The following is a 15,938-nucleotide window of genomic DNA, read 5'->3' as shown; positions in this document are numbered from 1 at the left end:
TGGCGCCAAGAGTAGACGCGAGTTCACAGCAAATATCTGCGCAGGTGGCGGGCTTCGAGCAGCAGCGATCAGGACAGCGCAATCGCCGCGCTGGAAGGCGACGTGGCATGGTACCCCCGAGGCAGTAGCATTTCACTCCGGTGCCAGCGAAAACATCATTCTCAGAAGAAAGAGCCGCGCGGAAGACTTGCTGGAGCGACACACTTTGTCTGTACACGAGGTCGCTCGCATGCAGCTGGACATGGTCGTTATAAGGAGAGGTCGCATCGCAAGAGTTCCGGAAAGAAAAACGACTACCAATAGCGAGGCAATAAACCCAACATGGAAAGGCGAATTGTCTTCATCGGAGGGAAGCTGCCAGGCCACGCAGGTCATACCATCATGCGAGCGATTGCAAAATCCTGATCCCATGTCTCTCAGGACACCTAGGCAGACATCACAATGTCAGCCACGGATCGCAGGCTGAACACCGCTTCTACGAGCTTCACAGCTCTGCGGACTGTCAGACCAGCAGCAGCAGCACTTGGAGAATATCGCTCGCCGCCCCTGGGGTCGCGGACTGGTACACGCAAAGATTTCTCCGCGTATGAGCAGCATTCGCGCGACAAAAGCAAGTTCCGAAGCTCCAACAGGTCGTGCATAAGCTGTGCTTTCAAGTCCTCGCCCTGCTCCGTGATGAATCGCTAGATCGACGGATGTGATAGTTTTCGATGTCACAGGAGAGTATACACAATCAGCTGGCCGTCGATGACCTGCGGACACTGGTACAGCTATATCTCTTGGGGCCATGGTGCGGTCCAGATATGGAAGTGCTTCCATTCGGACCTGGACCAAGCATGTCGCCGTTTTTGGGGTCTTATTGCGCCTCGGACTACCGAGCTCGTGGTGCTATCATGCCCGGGTTGGGATGGTATCACAGGAATGCGGTGCTCCGTAGTGGTACTGTCACCAACAGGGGAACGGCGAAACAGCCTGCCCCGAACGCCGCACGGGCCTCTCTGATGCCAAGAAATCCGACCATAGAGAAGACTATCAGCCAAGAATATGGTCATCTTCAGCATCCGGGCATGCCTTCGATCCTCATGAAGGTAGATACTCCAGCTCTGTCGTCGTACTTTCGACATTGTACCGAAGAGCCTCATCCTGCCTTGTGTAGCGACGCAAAGGGATGTCAAGCGTCGTGCTGCTTTGTCCTGGCAATCTTTGCCTGCCCGGTTTGCATGTTCTTGCACATAAACATGCTCTCTATCCCGCGAGAACGTAGCTCTGCCACGAAAGATGGGCTCCAGTATCAAGCAGTACGACTGTATCGGAGACTCTCTAGGCCCCTGAGGCTGCTCCTGCTGAGAAAGACCTTTTCTGCGGTGCACAGGTGTACCTCATGGACACAGGCTCGAAGCTTGAAGGACCCTCCCGTTTCAGCCTCACGCTGAGTCTGTCGTTCATGCCTGGCTCTTCTCGAACTGTCCTCTTCTCTCATGATAGGGGAAACTCTACCCAGCTCGCCCGCCAGATGTAGGATCTGCTCTTGAGGGCGCGATCCTTGGAGTACCATGCTCCCTCGAACAGATACTGGCACCGATTTCTCCGTCCCAGTGTCCCCTCCAGCGGCGCTTATGAGCCATTGGTGTCCCGAGAGCCCTTTGAGGCAGAGTCACCATCATCACCTATCTGTAGGGGCTTGCGATTTCTGTGTGCTCTTCATCTTTCCTCGCTGGGTCCCGCATGATCCTCCCTGCTCTTTCTCGCCCGTGGCAGCTTCAATTGTGGCGAGCTCACTGGGTTGGCAGATGCGATGGCGTGCGCATTCTCTCCGCGGCGGGCGGCTTTGGCATTGCGCAAGCTCGTCGTGATGCTGGCATAAGAGTGACATTCCCATGTACAGCTTGCTGAGGTCGTATGGGGGCTTTCTGTCCTTGGCTGGTCGTTATTCTGGTATTGCCCATGGCTGCTGGAGTACACGAGGCCTTCGTATCTTGGACAAACCGAATGGCTGTGCTGATGCGACGGTGCCCGCAACCGAAGATACTTGATCCACATGAGACGGTCATGTTGTGTGGATGCAGTCTCAAGCCTCGTGGAGCGCGTGCTCTTGAAGGCGTAGTCAGTTGCTCACTGAGGACGGTCTGTGAGGGCGGCCCAGCGGGCTCGACGTGGGCCTTGATACTCATCTCCATGCAGCTGTGGCAGTGACTGGTATGATGAAAAGAATGTATGCTCAACAGATGTCGTGCCGGTATGAATTCTGGACCGCCAACATGATTTTGGTGAGCAATCTTGATCTTGCCGGCCACTGGCATCATCACTGCAATTGAAGGTGAAGGATGTACAGAGGTGGCGGCGAATGCAGACACGAGTGATCATGTCTGCATAGATTGAAGAACCTCGCAACAAACAACTACAACTGGAGAAGGAAGAGAAGGAGGCCGAGGAGCGAGGAGAGGCCATTTTCAAGCAATTTTGAGCAGTAGTGCCTGCCCACCCCAGAAATAACAAACGCGGAAGCAGCATCGGGCGCAAACAAAACACTCTCGCACACAATGCGAAATTCTCGGCGACGAGGAAATTACGGCGATGAGACAGCAGTATAAGGACGGCAAAGGCCTCGAGATGGTGGCGATGATGATGATGAAGCCTCTTCTCCAAGCAGCTGCTGAGACAGCAACTGCAATGATGAAAGGATTTCGGGCCTACCCAAAGACAGCCGACGACAATAAGAGTCGCCGACGAGTGTCGATGGCATGGCCCTTTCGATCTATGCAGTTCACTGCAAAGCCAATCACTTCATTGAGAGGAAGGATGGGGTAGGCAGTGAAGGCAACAAATGAATCCCCCAGAGGCGAACCTGTTGGCCAAATTAGCTTATGAGAAGAAAGAAGAAAGAAAGAAAGCAAGTTCAGCAACGAAGAGCAGCTTTTTGTAGGCACCGCTCACTAGCGCTGCGTACATAAGCACGGGAGTGTGCGCAGCCAATAGAAGCCATGCCGCTCCCGATGTATCGCCCGAAAGGTCAGGGTGAAGTCACGGGAAGCTGACCCCGTGATGACCCCGTGACTGCCCACAGCCAGCGGAAATGGGCGCTGGAGGGGCGGTGGTGGTGGCAGGATGGCGGCGGCGGCGACGCTGAGGCTGAGGAGCATCATGTCTGACTCCTCGCCACTTTCTTCTACCGTAGGGACTCTTGTGACGATGATGCGAGTTGCTGGCGGGTGCTGTTTGGTAGACGAGGAGAGCCAGATCATGTTGTGACGGCCACCTCGTGCGCCTCTCGCTATGAAGACTGCGCTGTCGATGGCATGGACGTCTCACGTCTACGAAGCGCGTCGAGGGATCTATAGACGGTGACATCTCGTGCCTCGTCCGCTCGCAGCGTAAGTGCTGCTCGAACTCGCCCGCCGCGGCTCTAGACATCTTACGGCTTCACGAGCAGCTCATCGAGCCTAGTAAGTACGACGACGAGGATCGTAAGTAGCAGCTTTCTCATTTCATTTGTACTGTTCATCACATTCAATTTCGCCCTCAAAACTAGGTACAGATGGCCGTTTTCACCTCACACCCAAACAGCATCCCGATTCCCTCTGCTGTCACATCTCCTTCCAGAGCCTGTTTATCCCTATCAACGCCGGTGGACAGACCATTCACCGCAGCGAGCCATCCAGACGGAGACGGAAGGCGGCCGATCTTCAGACCACCACCGGACGAACAAAGAATCCCCCCTGAGTTTCCCTAGAACCTCTATCGCTGTGGTCCTCTTCAGAACAGCCAGGCAGGAGCTTTCTTCTCCTCCTCATACGGCAATTCCATCCATCGAGAAGAGAGATCCGCGACGGGTTGACGAGCCTGGGAGTCTCAAAGGGGGGTTGTGCCAAATTCGCACTCACCTGACGGATCAGTCTGTCCCCCCCTCCTTCTAAGGGGCGGCGAGAGAGCTACGAGGAAGATGGGAGGGATGATGGGATGATGGGAATGTTATACAGGATATCATATACACGATGGCGAGCTTGGGCTCATTAGGAGGAGGGTCTTGCACAACTCGCGTTCATGGCTTACTGGGCATTTACTCTTCTTGATTGCAATGAGAAAAGCTTCCGAGAAGTCTACAAGTCTTGAGATTTGACTACGAGGGGACATTACTCAGAAGAAATAACGCAGCTCGTGAGTAAGTTGTGTAAAGTCTCACAAGCATATAGCAGGCAGGAAACTCACTCACCAGACAGACGGACGCGATGTCTTGATTGTGGAGGATTGGGAAGAGCATTTTGAAACAGCGGGATTATAGGAAGGATATCCAGACAGATAGAATTTGCATGCAAGGGAAGACACATACGTGAGTGAGAGAGAATCGATCACGCTGATGGCGCGGATAGATTACTGGAAAACTGTTACCTATAGATTGAGTGCTGTTGAAAGTATTTCAGTCACAACTACGACGACGGACTTCCTCTACCCTGTTCTTATATACTGTTGCTATCTCTTATCTAGCTCTGTCGAATCCCTAAGAAGCTGCGAGTTTGGGGGAACTCAGCACGGAAGAAGAAAGAAAGGAAAAAAAAAAGAAAAAACAAAAAAAAAAAAGAAAAGAAAAAAGAAAAGAAAAGAAAACAAAAAACGGACAGGATCGAGTACAAAGGACAGACGACACATACACAAGGTATACAAGGTATACATATCCGCACGGAGAAGGTCAGACGAGCGGGCTGCCTAGACTGCAAATATTGCCCGATCCCTCTGGAATGAACTGACTGTATGTGCACATTATCTGCTAATCCTAAGCAGCTTCTTCTTTCCTCTCCCCTTGTCAATTGCGAGCGTGAGTTTTAATAAAAGACAATGAATAAAGACGACGAGGATTGTTAGTTGGTAGTGCTCATTTAGGATAGAAGAAGAAGCCGAAGAAGAAGACGAAGAAGAAGAAGAAGATACATATACTTTAATACAAATTCGAGGCAGACAGGTACGCAGAAGGCCAAGGTCATCGCAGTTCTTTTATAAAACAAATCTACAAAACCGATCGAGCACCTGATTTGATTCTAGAAAGTAAGATCGATACTCTACCTCTCCTCTACCTTCTCTGACCTTGGCTTTACCTTAGGTAGCTTATCTTCACTCTCCTTCACTTCCCTTATCTTAGCTTTGACAATTATTACTTCTCTCTCTCTCTCTCTCTCTCTCTCTCCCTCCGAGATATAAAGGTGTAGATGTTGAAGGGAGGAAGGGAGGAAGGAAGGAAAGAGAGGCAGCGAGACTTGGATGTTTGTATACATAGGTATGGCGAATGCTTGCTTGCTTGTTGAGTGTAGCTGATCTTTATATACATACTTACAGGACCGATAGTTACCCACCTCCCTCCTAGATATGACTAGATGTGGCTGGCTTCATCAATGCTGGCTTCAGAGCACAAGTGGAGAAGAAGGAAGCAAGCGATGCTGACGTCGATAATATTTGGAACTGATGTTGATGACTTTCATGACATCTTGCTTCCTCCTCAGGTGCCATGCATCTCTCTCCCTCTCTATCTCACAGACACACACATCTTCTTGCCACCATCATCACGATCAAGGCCATACAAGCCTCCTCTGTTGCATCCGCCTCTCCACCCTCATGCTTGCACACATCATCCGTCCATCATCCCCGTCATGATACTATCTGCTCTCCTCGCCCTCCTCACCCTCTCAGACGTATGGGGAGCCACCGCCTCGGAAAAAAGACAGCGACTCTCCACCATTCAACTATTCCCCCCCAGGCTACTGCTCTTCGACTTGACCTCCACACCATCGTACTCTCGACTTTCGATATAGTCCAATGTCCTCTGGAAATGCTTCCGAGGATTCTCCAACCCACTCGCACCATCCGTGGTATTTAAATTCGAGTGAATTAGTTCGATCAAGCCATTGAGATATTTGGTCGTGACTGCGTCATTTTCTTGGTCAAAGTAATAGACGTAACGATTTAGAATTTCGACAAACAATTCGACAGACACCGCCGTGTCCATGCAGGCGTCTGCGACTCGGAGGGCGCGTTGGAGACATTCGAGCACGCGTTTGCCGTCTCGGTAGGTCTGTACAAGAAGACATGCGTCAGTCATGTGAGGATATGTGTGCGATGTAGAGTATTTGGGCAGACTTACTTCTTTTCCCCCTTCCGTCGCCGCCTCCTGTCCACCCTCCGCACTCTCGACGGCCCACCAGAGATGCGAAGCAAGATACACAGCTCGACACTGGTCAGGCTTCTTCAACAATTTGCTTCCGTGCAAGGCCGCCTTCGTGATGAGCGTGTCGTAATTTTCTCTGCTAAACTTGTCGGAACAGCCACAGAGCGCACCGGCGATGATGCAAATGGCTTGGAACTGAGATCGGGAGTCGGAGATGGACTCCTCATAGACAGTAAAGGCTTGTGCGAAGAACTCATACGCAACGTCCTCGTTCTCGCATTGGCATGCCACTTGGCCACAAGAGACAAACAACCGCAGAACAAGATCCGGCACTCCCGATGCGGAAACCCGGGTGTATAGGGAAGACAGCGCCGTGTGCATGAACTTGTACAACGCACTAGACTGCACCGCATAGTCATCCGTGGAGAGATGTTCTCTCCGCTTGAAGTTTCGCGCCAACTTCAACGATTGTGTGATGATGGCTGGAGTGGTATATTTGGTCCTTTCGCCTCCCTCTTGAAAGGCTTGTCGTGTCTTTTGCAGAAGCCGGAATTGTGCAACGTTGTCAGGACCCTTGATTAAGTGGACGATACGTGCGAGCCAGCCTTGTTCCTCGACCGTTTCCTCCGTCTCCACTACTGCTCTCCGGATCGGACCACCTGGATAGCCTGAAGCCGATTGGGCGCCTTCTTTGACGAGGACGGAGAGGATGGAGAGCACACTTTCCAGATGAGCCATGTTCGTGATTTTGGTATCGTTTCGCAGGAGGCTCCTGACCACTTCTCCTGCGACATTGCGTCGAGTGGGATAAGGTTGTTGTAGGAACAGCGGAATATAGTTGGGTAGTGCGAGCGCGGTGAAGAGAGAAAAGTACGTCTTGACTGGTCCAAGCAGTAGATTGAGAATATTGTGCTGTGATGATTGGGAGTGGAGATCGGCCGAGTTCTGGTATCGAGCGACCTCTTTCGTCGCGTAGTGTAGCACTTGGTCCACGTAGTCCAGTCGATCGGGGTAGATGGTCGTGGCCAAGTTGATGAGAGATGTGAGAAGCGCAGTAATGTCCTGGATGGGTAGCCGCTGCACGGTGACCAGATGTATAACCTGTTCGTAGAAGACGTCGAACAGCTTGACATTCTCCGGGATCCCTTTCGTCTTGCCGTTGGCTTGCGATGTTTCCGATTCGTTCACAGCGGTGCCTTCTGTGGGTGCGTCTGATTCCGCTGTTGAAGCCACGGCAGTGTCCTCGCTCGGTCGTGGCGAAGCGTCATCCCCAGAATGTCCGTTTTCTTTCGTCTCCGCCTCGGGTTCATCGTCTTTCGACATATTCAGCTTTTCCAATAGCTTGCTCACACTCTCATCTTCCAGCTTCTGCCGCTCCTCGTCCGTCTTCGGCTCGGCCTCTCTCTGCGCAAAAGCACTCAACCGGTCCATCAATCCAATCACAATTGCCTTGACATTGACATGTGGATTCAGCCTCGCAGTCGCTGCAAGCAGCTGATCTAGCGTGTGCAAATGAAACTCATCGGGAAAGACTTGAGTGATGACTTCCAGCAGATACTCCTGCGCCAGCACATCCCGACACTGCACCACCTGTTCCAGTAGCGGCTGCAGAATCACATTTTTATAGCTCTCCAAGTCCACGAGTTGTGACAACCTGACCAGATTGGAGCCCACGAGCAACTGCAACTCCTGTCTCTCTTTTGTCCTCTGATCCCGCTCTCTTGAATGTCCCTGATGTTGTAACCTCACCCACAACTTGTTCATCTCCACGAAATTGGTCAAGATGAAACTGATCGAGTCCTGCAAATTCCCTTCTGGACCTTCTGCAGACTCTCCCTCGGGCAAATGATCGCGCGCTTGCCCGCTCAAGTAATAGCGCAAGAAGAGACCTCGCACCGGATGTTGCACTCCTCGACTCATTTCCATCATGTCCTTCATAATCTCCTTGACCGGCGCATCCTCAATTCCCATGTATACCGTCCCCACAGTGATCATCAGATAGAGTCGCGGGACAATGTTTCCCGCATATTGGACCAACTCGTACAAATCGGCCAAGTGGTTGACGGGATGCGAATCTCGCAGGTAGACGCTCAAATGTCGCAGCGCATCAAACACGCTCATGTACAATTCGTAGTACTGTTTGGGTCCGAGGGATGAGGTCCTCAGTTCGGAGACCAGAGTCGAGCTATATGCATATACATCGATGATCAGCACGGGCTAGCTCTCCTCCTCCTCCTCCTCCTCCCGTCCCACCAGACAAACAGATTACGTCGATCAGGTAGGCGCAGGATGGTGTGGTATGTTCTGGTGGATATCTCACCTGCACTTCAGCGCATCCATCAGTTTGCCCGGCGTCTCCAGACATCGTCGCATCTGTAGCGTCTGCTGTCGGACGACTTGAAGGGCATCCTCAAGCAGTCGGGCCTGGTCCTCTGCCGGCGGCGGAGAGGACATGCCGGCGTCGTTGCGGTCGTCCAGCTTGGCGGTGGCGGAGATGAGGCGGAGCGGCGTGCTTTTGAACAGTGAGATGATGGTGGTGGTGGTGGAGGTGGAGATGGAGGGAAGAGGTGGTCACGGGCGCATGTCGTGTGACCCAGTCGGTATATTGTGGTAGAAGGAGTGGTGGTGGCCTGCGACAACGAGAGGATGGAGGGTGGAGGGTGGAGTGATTGGTGGCAGTGTGTGTCTGGTGGTTGTGAGCACAGTTGGTCGCATCGACGGCGAGCTGCTGAGGTGAGGTGGAAGTGGACTAGCAGACTGCCTAGTTAGTTCTAGGGTAGAAAGGTAGAACTAGCTACCTGACTTCTAGCTCTACTTCTAGCTCCACCCTTACCTTAACTCCTAGAACTCTCCAGGTATAGCACATGGACCTTCGAGGAATCAAGATTCGGCATGGATGATACTTTCACATGCATGCTGTGGAACAGGCCAGCAATAGGTAGACATGAAACATGGTATAAATAAAGTCTAGTCTATATGGATTATTCGGACAATATAAACTGGACTAAACACACATATAAAAGCACCCATCTACGCCCAGCACGGCTCACTACCCGCCAGCCTCCTCTGTGCTTCGGGTGCCAATAGTCGACCTCTCAAATACTCAGCAAAGCCAGCCTCGACACTCGCGGAGAAGCGCACATAACTGGCCATGGCATTGCTACTCGTAATGCTGGGACAGTGCTCCACAATGGCCTGCACTTCCAGCTCCTGCACGGGACCAATCTCCTCGACATATTGCAACCACTCCATTCCTTCTTGCGTCTTGAGGAGATTGAAGTCTGCTGCCGAGTATGTCGCAACTCCATCCCAGCCATTGTCCCCCGGGCGACCTGCAATGACAGCAAGCTCCAAACGGCGGATGTTGATGTTGTTCTCCGCATTGGTCAAGTATCTCCACGCATTCTCCCACTCGCATCGATCAAACTCTTTGATATAGGCCAATGCGCGCTTCGTGAGGCGGATGTTCTTGACATAGCTCCTGGCCAGCGGCGTGAGATCGCGGAGGAAGGGTATAATGGCTTCGATATGCGTGTCGAAATCGAACGTGTAGCTCGAGTACATCAGCTCGGCAGCTTCCGCGTGAATCTGTCGATTTGTTCGCAGGATGGCCAGGTTATCCCCAATGTGTGGTACATTGACGCAGTGGTACGTGGTTGCCATGCATCGATTCGCAAAACGGTCTGCTCGCACGCTGTAGCTGGTGCGTGTATGTGGGCGATTTGCGAAACGGGTCTGGTATTTCGTGGGATCGACACTTCGAATGCGTAGAGTAGGGTGGTTCAGTGGGTCGGGAGTCACGACTCCATCTTGAATGCCCCACTGATCGTAGTCGACAGCATCGACGGCGCTGGCATCGAGCTTGTCCCACGAGCAGAGGAGGTCTGTCGATTGTCGTGGGAAGAGTAATAGAGAGTAGATCTGGAGACGCAGTTCCGTGGGAAGCCTCAAGAATGGCGAGGCCGTGGGATGGCGTGGTGGATGCTCTGCTACTGAAGTGGACGACATGGTAGGCAATACACTCGGATGGAGAATGCGGTGGTCGTTGGGTGAAGAAGAACGATGCGCAGGAGGATCCGAATTGTTTGCAAATGTCTCGTGATGCTCTCGACAGCTGGTGTGAGATATCAGCAGAGAGGCGCGGTGTGGGCCATCAAGGTCACCTCTGCACGCGTTGAATGGCCCACTGATTGAGGATGTCGTGATGACGTGCTGAGATGGTGTCCAATTCAATACCTCCTTCAAGTTCATGTACATATGGGTAATGTTGGGAAACATCCAAAGATCATCATTCCTCATCATTCATCGTCGTTATCGTGCGCGAACTTTAATGTATTTTTTTGCGCCGATCACGTCAAAAGTCCGGCATGACCATGACCTCGAGATAAGCGGACTCGATTGGCGTGATTCTGGTCGGCAGTTAACCCCCATGTACCGGGTCATGATGTACCGTGATCTGCTGATGAGCAAGAAATGTGGGAGAGCCTCGGAAGTGGAGGGAGCGAAGACGAAGGGAAATAGGAGAATAGGAAGATAAAGGACGGGAGACGGGGGTCGGGAGAGTTGACGGCGCGACGGCGGTGATGCCAAGGCCAATACATTCACTTGTCAACATCTTTCTTCCCTCTGATCTCATAACAATACGAGATGAAGTCCTCAATGGACCTATACCACGCCGCCGCGGCAGATGCAGACGCGCGCACACGATAAGCGATACAGTAGTGAGATAAGGTCAGGTATACCTTACTGCATTAATATCGTATCGCATGATCCATCATCATCAGCCTTGCTCGCTTCCCGGCGGTCTCCAGCCTCACGCCCAATCGGAGTCTGTTATGATCCGCCATCGACATGCTCTCACCGATTGGGCCGGGGAGCAATAACTTGGCGTGTCAAAGTGAGGTTGACATGATCCATAAAGGGGGAAGAAAAAGGAGAGTCGGGGTGTCTCATTGCAGCACTTCAGACACACATCCCAAGACATGACCCTTCCTCTTGATCACCACCTTATGCATGCCTCAGCTGGAAAATGTTGCTCACGCCACACGACAAGTCAATGCCTCTTCCTGTCTCAACAAAAGAGGTGTCATCCACCATGACACATGCAGTGTCTGACGCGGAGCCAGAGACGAGAATCCCGCGAGAAGATCACACAAGTACATGTAGATATATATAATGTACATGTGGGAGAGAAGAACAACAATGCGAAAAGTCCCAGTATCAGTGCCGGTCACTTGATACAATGGAGGAATGCACCATCGCGCAGCACGAGTATGACAGCGCATACACAAACTTCGAGACCGAGGTCAGGCTTCTACAGGAGCATCGACAGCGCTTCGAGCATGCTGAGCCCCCAGGACATGCCTTTTCATGGAGAATTCGCAGATTCTCCAATATTGCCCATCTTCCCTTTCCCCTCCACGACGCCACCCCGACATACGGCATGCGAGTGGCATACGCCGACCTGGAGAGGAGGCGGGAGCACTACTTTGCTGCCGTGACGCATCAATTACAGCGTGATCTGGCATCGTGGGAGAGCGCCAGACAAGACAAGAATCGAGAGGCTCGGAAACGACTCATGGCCACCATCACAGAGGACTGGCGACAACGAGGGAAGCCTCTGTTGTGCAACATTTGGAATCGCGAATTTGAACTTTCTGCCCTGGATGTTCAGACGGCCTTTTTGACCGCACAATTTTCATATCTGTTCGATGAAAAGCATCGTGCAGGGCAGATCTACGACCATGTGACAGCCTTTCCACACAAGGCTTGCTTCCGACAGATGTTCGATACCTCGGTCCAGGACGATTACAACATCCAAGCTGCTCTGCAACACAAGACTACCATTGATGAACAGCTGCTTAGTGTCCGAGCACAAATCTGGGACGAGCTGGATAAGCGCCTGAATGTACCCCGAGGCCTGCAAACATACATTGATGGTATGGAACTTTTCCTACGAGACGAGATCTATGCTGCTCAACTGTCACAGACGCATGGAGACTTGATCGAACGTGGTATCCGCGAGGCCCAGGCACAGCACAACCTTTCCATTTTTACGCACGAACAAGCCCAAGCAGCAAACGAACGCGCTACCAAACTCCTCGTCGACATCAAAGCAATCATAACCATCGAGAACCGCGCACATGCAGCAGATCCGTCCTCCGACCCCGGCCCCATCACCAACGACTATCTCCGTGTCGCAGAAAAGCGTGCTTTCGAGGCGAGCGTCTGTCTCTCTCAAGCCCAAGCCGATTCGGATCTCACCGCCGCAGCTCTGCGTTCTGCCCATGAACTCGCTATACCGAGAAATCTCCCCAAACCCAGAATCAAACTCAAACCCTCCACAGCCACCAAGCGTCGCCCTCCCCCTTCGAGACCTACTACTACTACCACCACCCCGACTATCCCCGAATGGCTTCGCTCCCTCGACGTCATTTTTTCCGATTACACCACCATCGTCACATTTCCCGAACCCCCTCCTTTTCCCCTTCCACTTCCTACATTCCATGCAACCCTACCAACAGCAACAACAACACAAAGATGTCGCTGTTCTTCAAAAACTCCATTACGAGCTTTAAAAGTCTGCGACTGTGCTATTCGAGCCGCTTTTGCCTCGTTGGACTTGCAGGCGTTGAAGCGGGAGAGAACGCGTTGGCATCCGGATAAGTGGTCTTGTTGTCCAAGGGATCGGAGAGAGGGGTTTGAGAGGAAGGCTGCGGAGATGTTTGTCGTGCTGGATGGGATGTATCGGGGGCTGAGGGGGTAGGGAGGAGGGGGTTGGTAGGTGGTAGAGGAGGAGGTTGGTGAGATGTCACTTTCTTATTTTGGGTTTATAGGAAAGAGAGAGAGAGAGAGAGAGAGAGAGAGAGAGAGAGAGAGAGAGAGAGAGAGAGGAAGTAGATCACATTCGTCAGTTAAAAGCTTCAAGGCTGCTCTACTCTCTACTTCCCAGTAAATAAGTAAGCGCCAAGAGGAGCTGATTCCATTGCTATCAAACTCTCGCTCAAGACACAAAAAAAGGCTTCCCATAAAAGCTTCCCTACTTGCCCCCAAACTTCCCCCTCCACTCCTCCAACACCTGCCACGGCGTCTTCCCATGGACATCCCTCACATCCCCTCCTCTCGCTCCATATCCCTCCAACAACCTCATAGCCTCCTCCTTGCCCAAACTCGCAGCAAAATGCATCGGAGTCCAACTCGCATACAACGCCACATCCTGCCTCGCAACATGCAACGTCTCTGCAGAAAGGACCTCATTCACATCTGCTTGATATTCTTCCACCAAAAGACGTATAGTCTCCAAACCTCCACTTCTCGCCGCAGCTTGCAATGCTCCAGATCCTGTGACGGGATAATTCCCCTCTTCGATGAGAAGTTTTGTGATTTGTGGACTTCTTCTCGCGGCTTCGCAGAGTCGAGATGAGGCTGTTTTGTAGGGAAGACTAGAGTAACTCCAGCGTGGTGATATTCCTCTTCCTCCTTCTTCTTCGGCTCGACCGCCTCCTCCGTGGCGAAGAATCACCTTCACGAGTTCTTCATTGGAAGATTTGATTGCGAAATCAATCGGGCGGAGAGTCGGATGGATATCGTTGTGAGAAACTACAGATGGATCGACTTTTGTAGCGAGTAAATCCAGAATTGCAGCAGCAGCATGACCATTTTGTAACACTAAAACTGCTTTGACGCCTTCCCGATCCAGAATTTCCACAAAAGGTAAATTGTTCCTCGAAGCAAATTCCAGCAACGTCGAAATGATTTCTACATGACCTTTTTCTGCTGCGAGATAAATCGCTCGATTGATATTGGAGATTTTTCGCGCGTGGACTTGTCGTGTGATATTGTCCGTTTGGGTTTGGGCTGAGGCTGAGGAGGCTGCAGGAGGATGATCTTCCATGTAAATGCGATGAGGAGATTCCAGTGCAATCGAGGGAGAATCTTGGAGAAAGTTTTGGACAACACTGAGGTTTCCTGTGGAGCTTGCTTCGAGGAGGGGAAGGGCGGTGTCTTGACCGATTAAGACGTCGAATATGGGCCTTGAGGATTGGTAGTGCCAGGGCGCTGATTTGAGATCTTCGGGCTTGATTTCTGCCATTTTTGGTGTGAAAAAGTGTGAAAAGTGAAGAAAGTGAAAGAGGAGGAGAGTGAAAAGGAGAAGAGTAAAAAAGGAGGAGAATAAGGTAGAAAGGTGTGGATGAGTGTTTCTGACGAGGAAAGATGAGGTGGACTCCGCCTCAGGGATATACGTCAGATGTGATGATGTTTCCAGCTGAACGGAATTGGCTTGCAGAAGGAAGGAATTAGGTAAAGGAGTTAAAGGAATCAAAGGAATTGAAGGATTTTGCGCTGAAGAGTGGGGAATTTGTGTGACACGCCAGCTGATTTGTTTTTGTTTTTGTTTTTTTCTTATTTGGTAATACGGTTTTGTTTTATTTTTGTACGACCTATAACTGGAAAATAGAAAAGTCTTAGAAAATGTAGGATAGGCGACAGTAAGGAGTAGTACTATATACTAGACCTTGTAGGGTAATTTCGAGAGTAATTGCCTGAGGCATCAAGTAGTAAGCTCTTTACATCACTACGAATGATGAGACATATCCAACTCATTCTCCATGTTGTATTGTTGCAAGCAAGCTACCTCTATCGAATAAACGAATGTAGTAGTACTAGCAGTAGTATTACGCTACTCTGCTTTCATCCCTACCCAACCTCTCTTCCCCTTCGTATACATGAATCCGGATCCCCCTTTTCATTCTACCCACTACATCTCTCGAAACACCCACCGCCACCGCCGCCTCCCCTCTATTGCAGGCACAATCAGAAGGAAAAAGCAAAATCTCCTACTCTTCGTGGAGGTCTGCATTGTTGCCGGGACTGTCGCATGTCGGAGGCTCAGTAGTCAAGGAACAGTCCCCATAAGTCCCACCTGCATTCGGTCCCGATTGGCCGTCAACATATACAATATTCATGTCGGCGTCTTCGGTAGCCAACACCTGATCGGGTGCCGTTGCGCCCTTTTGCATGTGGGTGATTTTGTTGAGTTGCTGGTTTCTGATGTTGGTCCTCAGTTCAGGAACCTCCTTTGTAGCAAACCACCCGGTCTGTCCTAAGGTCAAGTACTCTACGCCGCCAAACACGCGGACTTCAGTTCGTGCTGCCCGGGCGATGGCGATGGATGCTGCGTCGGCATCGTCCGGCCGATAGCAGTCTCCCCTGCCTTGAGAGTCTTGCTTGATGGGCCATTGCGTGTAGTAGTGCTCGCTGGTCGCCCCGTCGAAAAAGTTGTTGTAGTAAAAGTAGTCGGTGTTGAGTCGCACAAAGTCGGAAGCTTGGTTCTGCGAGCCACCCGTGTACAATACATAGCGGTCTGTAGCCGGATAGTATTGCCTGAGATAGTCGATATAGTCATCCACCGTGAGTTGCTCTCCATAGAAGCACTCGTCGAATGCACATCTGCATTCGATGATTTCCTGACGAGCCAAGAGGCTGCTAGGCGGCGATGGAGGTGCGGCCAATGCCAGTCCAGAGAGTGCGAGAGCTCCAGCTGCGATGCGCAAAACGAGATGCATAATGAGGCTTTTGGTTGAGTTGATGTTGGAGCGAAGATAGAGTGTGATACAGACTGGTGAGGGTGACTTCGATCGTGCCTTATATGGCCCTCCTGAGGATTCTGTAATTCTGCTTCATCTCCCCGGGCTCTCTCCTAGCTCTCTGACGAAGGAGCATCACCTGCTGGATGCTCAGCCGCAAGTTCCACTTGAAGCTGAGGACTCTTGGTAAGAGTCCTCAC

General features: G+C 51.6%; 8 protein-coding genes across 8 annotated transcripts; 2 read left to right on the top strand and 6 right to left on the bottom strand.

Annotated features, from left to right (window-relative positions):
• Nucleotides 1-148: 148 nt before the first annotated feature.
• On the top strand, nt 149-2,879 carry SEPMUDRAFT_150041 (uncharacterized protein). The gene has a single exon (XM_016905929.1). The coding sequence runs from the start codon at nt 711-713 to the stop codon at nt 1,431-1,433; it is 723 nt and encodes a 240-aa protein (XP_016759113.1). The 5' UTR covers nt 149-710; the 3' UTR covers nt 1,434-2,879.
• On the bottom strand, nt 1,702-2,879 carry SEPMUDRAFT_134231 (uncharacterized protein; the record flags this gene model as incomplete). Its single annotated transcript, XM_016902623.1, has 2 exons — nt 1,987-2,879; nt 1,702-1,855 (listed from the first exon to the last, which is right to left on the bottom strand). The coding sequence occupies exons 1-2, from the start codon at nt 2,301-2,303 to the stop codon at nt 1,702-1,704; spliced, it is 471 nt and encodes a 156-aa protein (XP_016759112.1). The 5' UTR covers nt 2,304-2,879.
• Nucleotides 2,880-2,933: 54 nt separating this feature from the next.
• Nucleotides 2,934-3,242, bottom strand: SEPMUDRAFT_118303 (uncharacterized protein; the record flags this gene model as incomplete). The annotated part of the gene is made up of 1 exon (XM_016901418.1): nt 2,934-3,242. One exon carries the CDS (start codon nt 3,240-3,242, stop codon nt 2,934-2,936), a length of 309 nt encoding a protein of 102 aa, XP_016759111.1.
• A 2,217-nt stretch (nt 3,243-5,459) lies between these two features.
• On the bottom strand, nt 5,460-8,741 carry SEPMUDRAFT_150040 (vacuolar protein sorting-associated protein 35). The gene is made up of 3 exons (XM_016905928.1): nt 8,472-8,741; nt 6,128-8,336; nt 5,460-6,058 (listed from the first exon to the last, which is right to left on the bottom strand). The coding sequence occupies exons 1-3, from the start codon at nt 8,603-8,605 to the stop codon at nt 5,726-5,728; spliced, it is 2,676 nt and encodes an 891-aa protein (XP_016759110.1). The 5' UTR covers nt 8,606-8,741; the 3' UTR covers nt 5,460-5,725.
• A 356-nt stretch (nt 8,742-9,097) lies between these two features.
• SEPMUDRAFT_150039 (uncharacterized protein) lies at nt 9,098-10,406 on the bottom strand. The gene has a single exon (XM_016905927.1). It carries the CDS (start codon nt 10,400-10,402, stop codon nt 9,182-9,184), a length of 1,221 nt encoding a protein of 406 aa, XP_016759109.1. The 5' UTR covers nt 10,403-10,406; the 3' UTR covers nt 9,098-9,181.
• Nucleotides 10,407-11,093: 687 nt separating this feature from the next.
• SEPMUDRAFT_150038 (uncharacterized protein) lies at nt 11,094-13,044 on the top strand. Its single transcript, XM_016905926.1, has one exon. It carries the CDS (start codon nt 11,394-11,396, stop codon nt 12,915-12,917), a length of 1,524 nt encoding a protein of 507 aa, XP_016759108.1. The 5' UTR covers nt 11,094-11,393; the 3' UTR covers nt 12,918-13,044.
• Nucleotides 13,031-14,303, bottom strand: SEPMUDRAFT_150037 (ankyrin). Its single transcript, XM_016905925.1, has one exon. The coding sequence runs from the start codon at nt 14,241-14,243 to the stop codon at nt 13,191-13,193; it is 1,053 nt and encodes a 350-aa protein (XP_016759107.1). The 5' UTR covers nt 14,244-14,303; the 3' UTR covers nt 13,031-13,190.
• Nucleotides 14,304-14,820: 517 nt separating this feature from the next.
• Nucleotides 14,821-15,717, bottom strand: SEPMUDRAFT_134226 (uncharacterized protein; the record flags this gene model as incomplete). Its single annotated transcript, XM_016902622.1, has 1 exon — nt 14,821-15,717. One exon carries the CDS (start codon nt 15,715-15,717, stop codon nt 14,989-14,991), a length of 729 nt encoding a protein of 242 aa, XP_016759106.1. The 3' UTR covers nt 14,821-14,988.
• Between the last annotated feature and the right edge of the window lie 221 nt (nt 15,718-15,938).

The sequence above is a fragment of the Sphaerulina musiva genome (assembly GCF_000320565.1).
Source record: "Sphaerulina musiva SO2202 unplaced genomic scaffold SEPMUscaffold_7, whole genome shotgun sequence".
Lineage (NCBI taxonomy): Eukaryota > Fungi > Ascomycota > Dothideomycetes > Mycosphaerellales > Mycosphaerellaceae > Sphaerulina > Sphaerulina musiva.
This window is presented reverse-complemented; position numbering and strand designations above follow the sequence as displayed.

Bases quoted from the DNA above. Each gene is read 5' to 3' on its own strand.
- SEPMUDRAFT_150040 (XM_016905928.1), bottom strand. From the start codon at position 8,605: ATGTCCTCTCCGCCGCCGGCAGAGGACCAGGCCCGACTGCTTGAGGAT. The intron at 8,337-8,471 runs GTGAGATATCCA...ATATGCATATAG, and splicing joins ATGGATGCGCTGAAGTGCAG to CTCGACTCTGGTCTCCGAAC. The intron at 6,059-6,127 runs GTAAGTCTGCCC...CTTCTTGTACAG, and splicing joins CGACGGAAGGGGGAAAAGAA to ACCTACCGAGACGGCAAACG.
- SEPMUDRAFT_150037 (XM_016905925.1), bottom strand. From the start codon at position 14,243: ATGGCAGAAATCAAGCCCGAAGATCTCAAATCAGCGCCCTGGCACTAC.
- SEPMUDRAFT_150039 (XM_016905927.1), bottom strand. From the start codon at position 10,402: ATGAACTTGAAGGAGGTATTGAATTGGACACCATCTCAGCACGTCATC.
- SEPMUDRAFT_150038 (XM_016905926.1), top strand. From the start codon at position 11,394: ATGGAGGAATGCACCATCGCGCAGCACGAGTATGACAGCGCATACACA.
- SEPMUDRAFT_150041 (XM_016905929.1), top strand. From the start codon at position 711: ATGTCACAGGAGAGTATACACAATCAGCTGGCCGTCGATGACCTGCGG.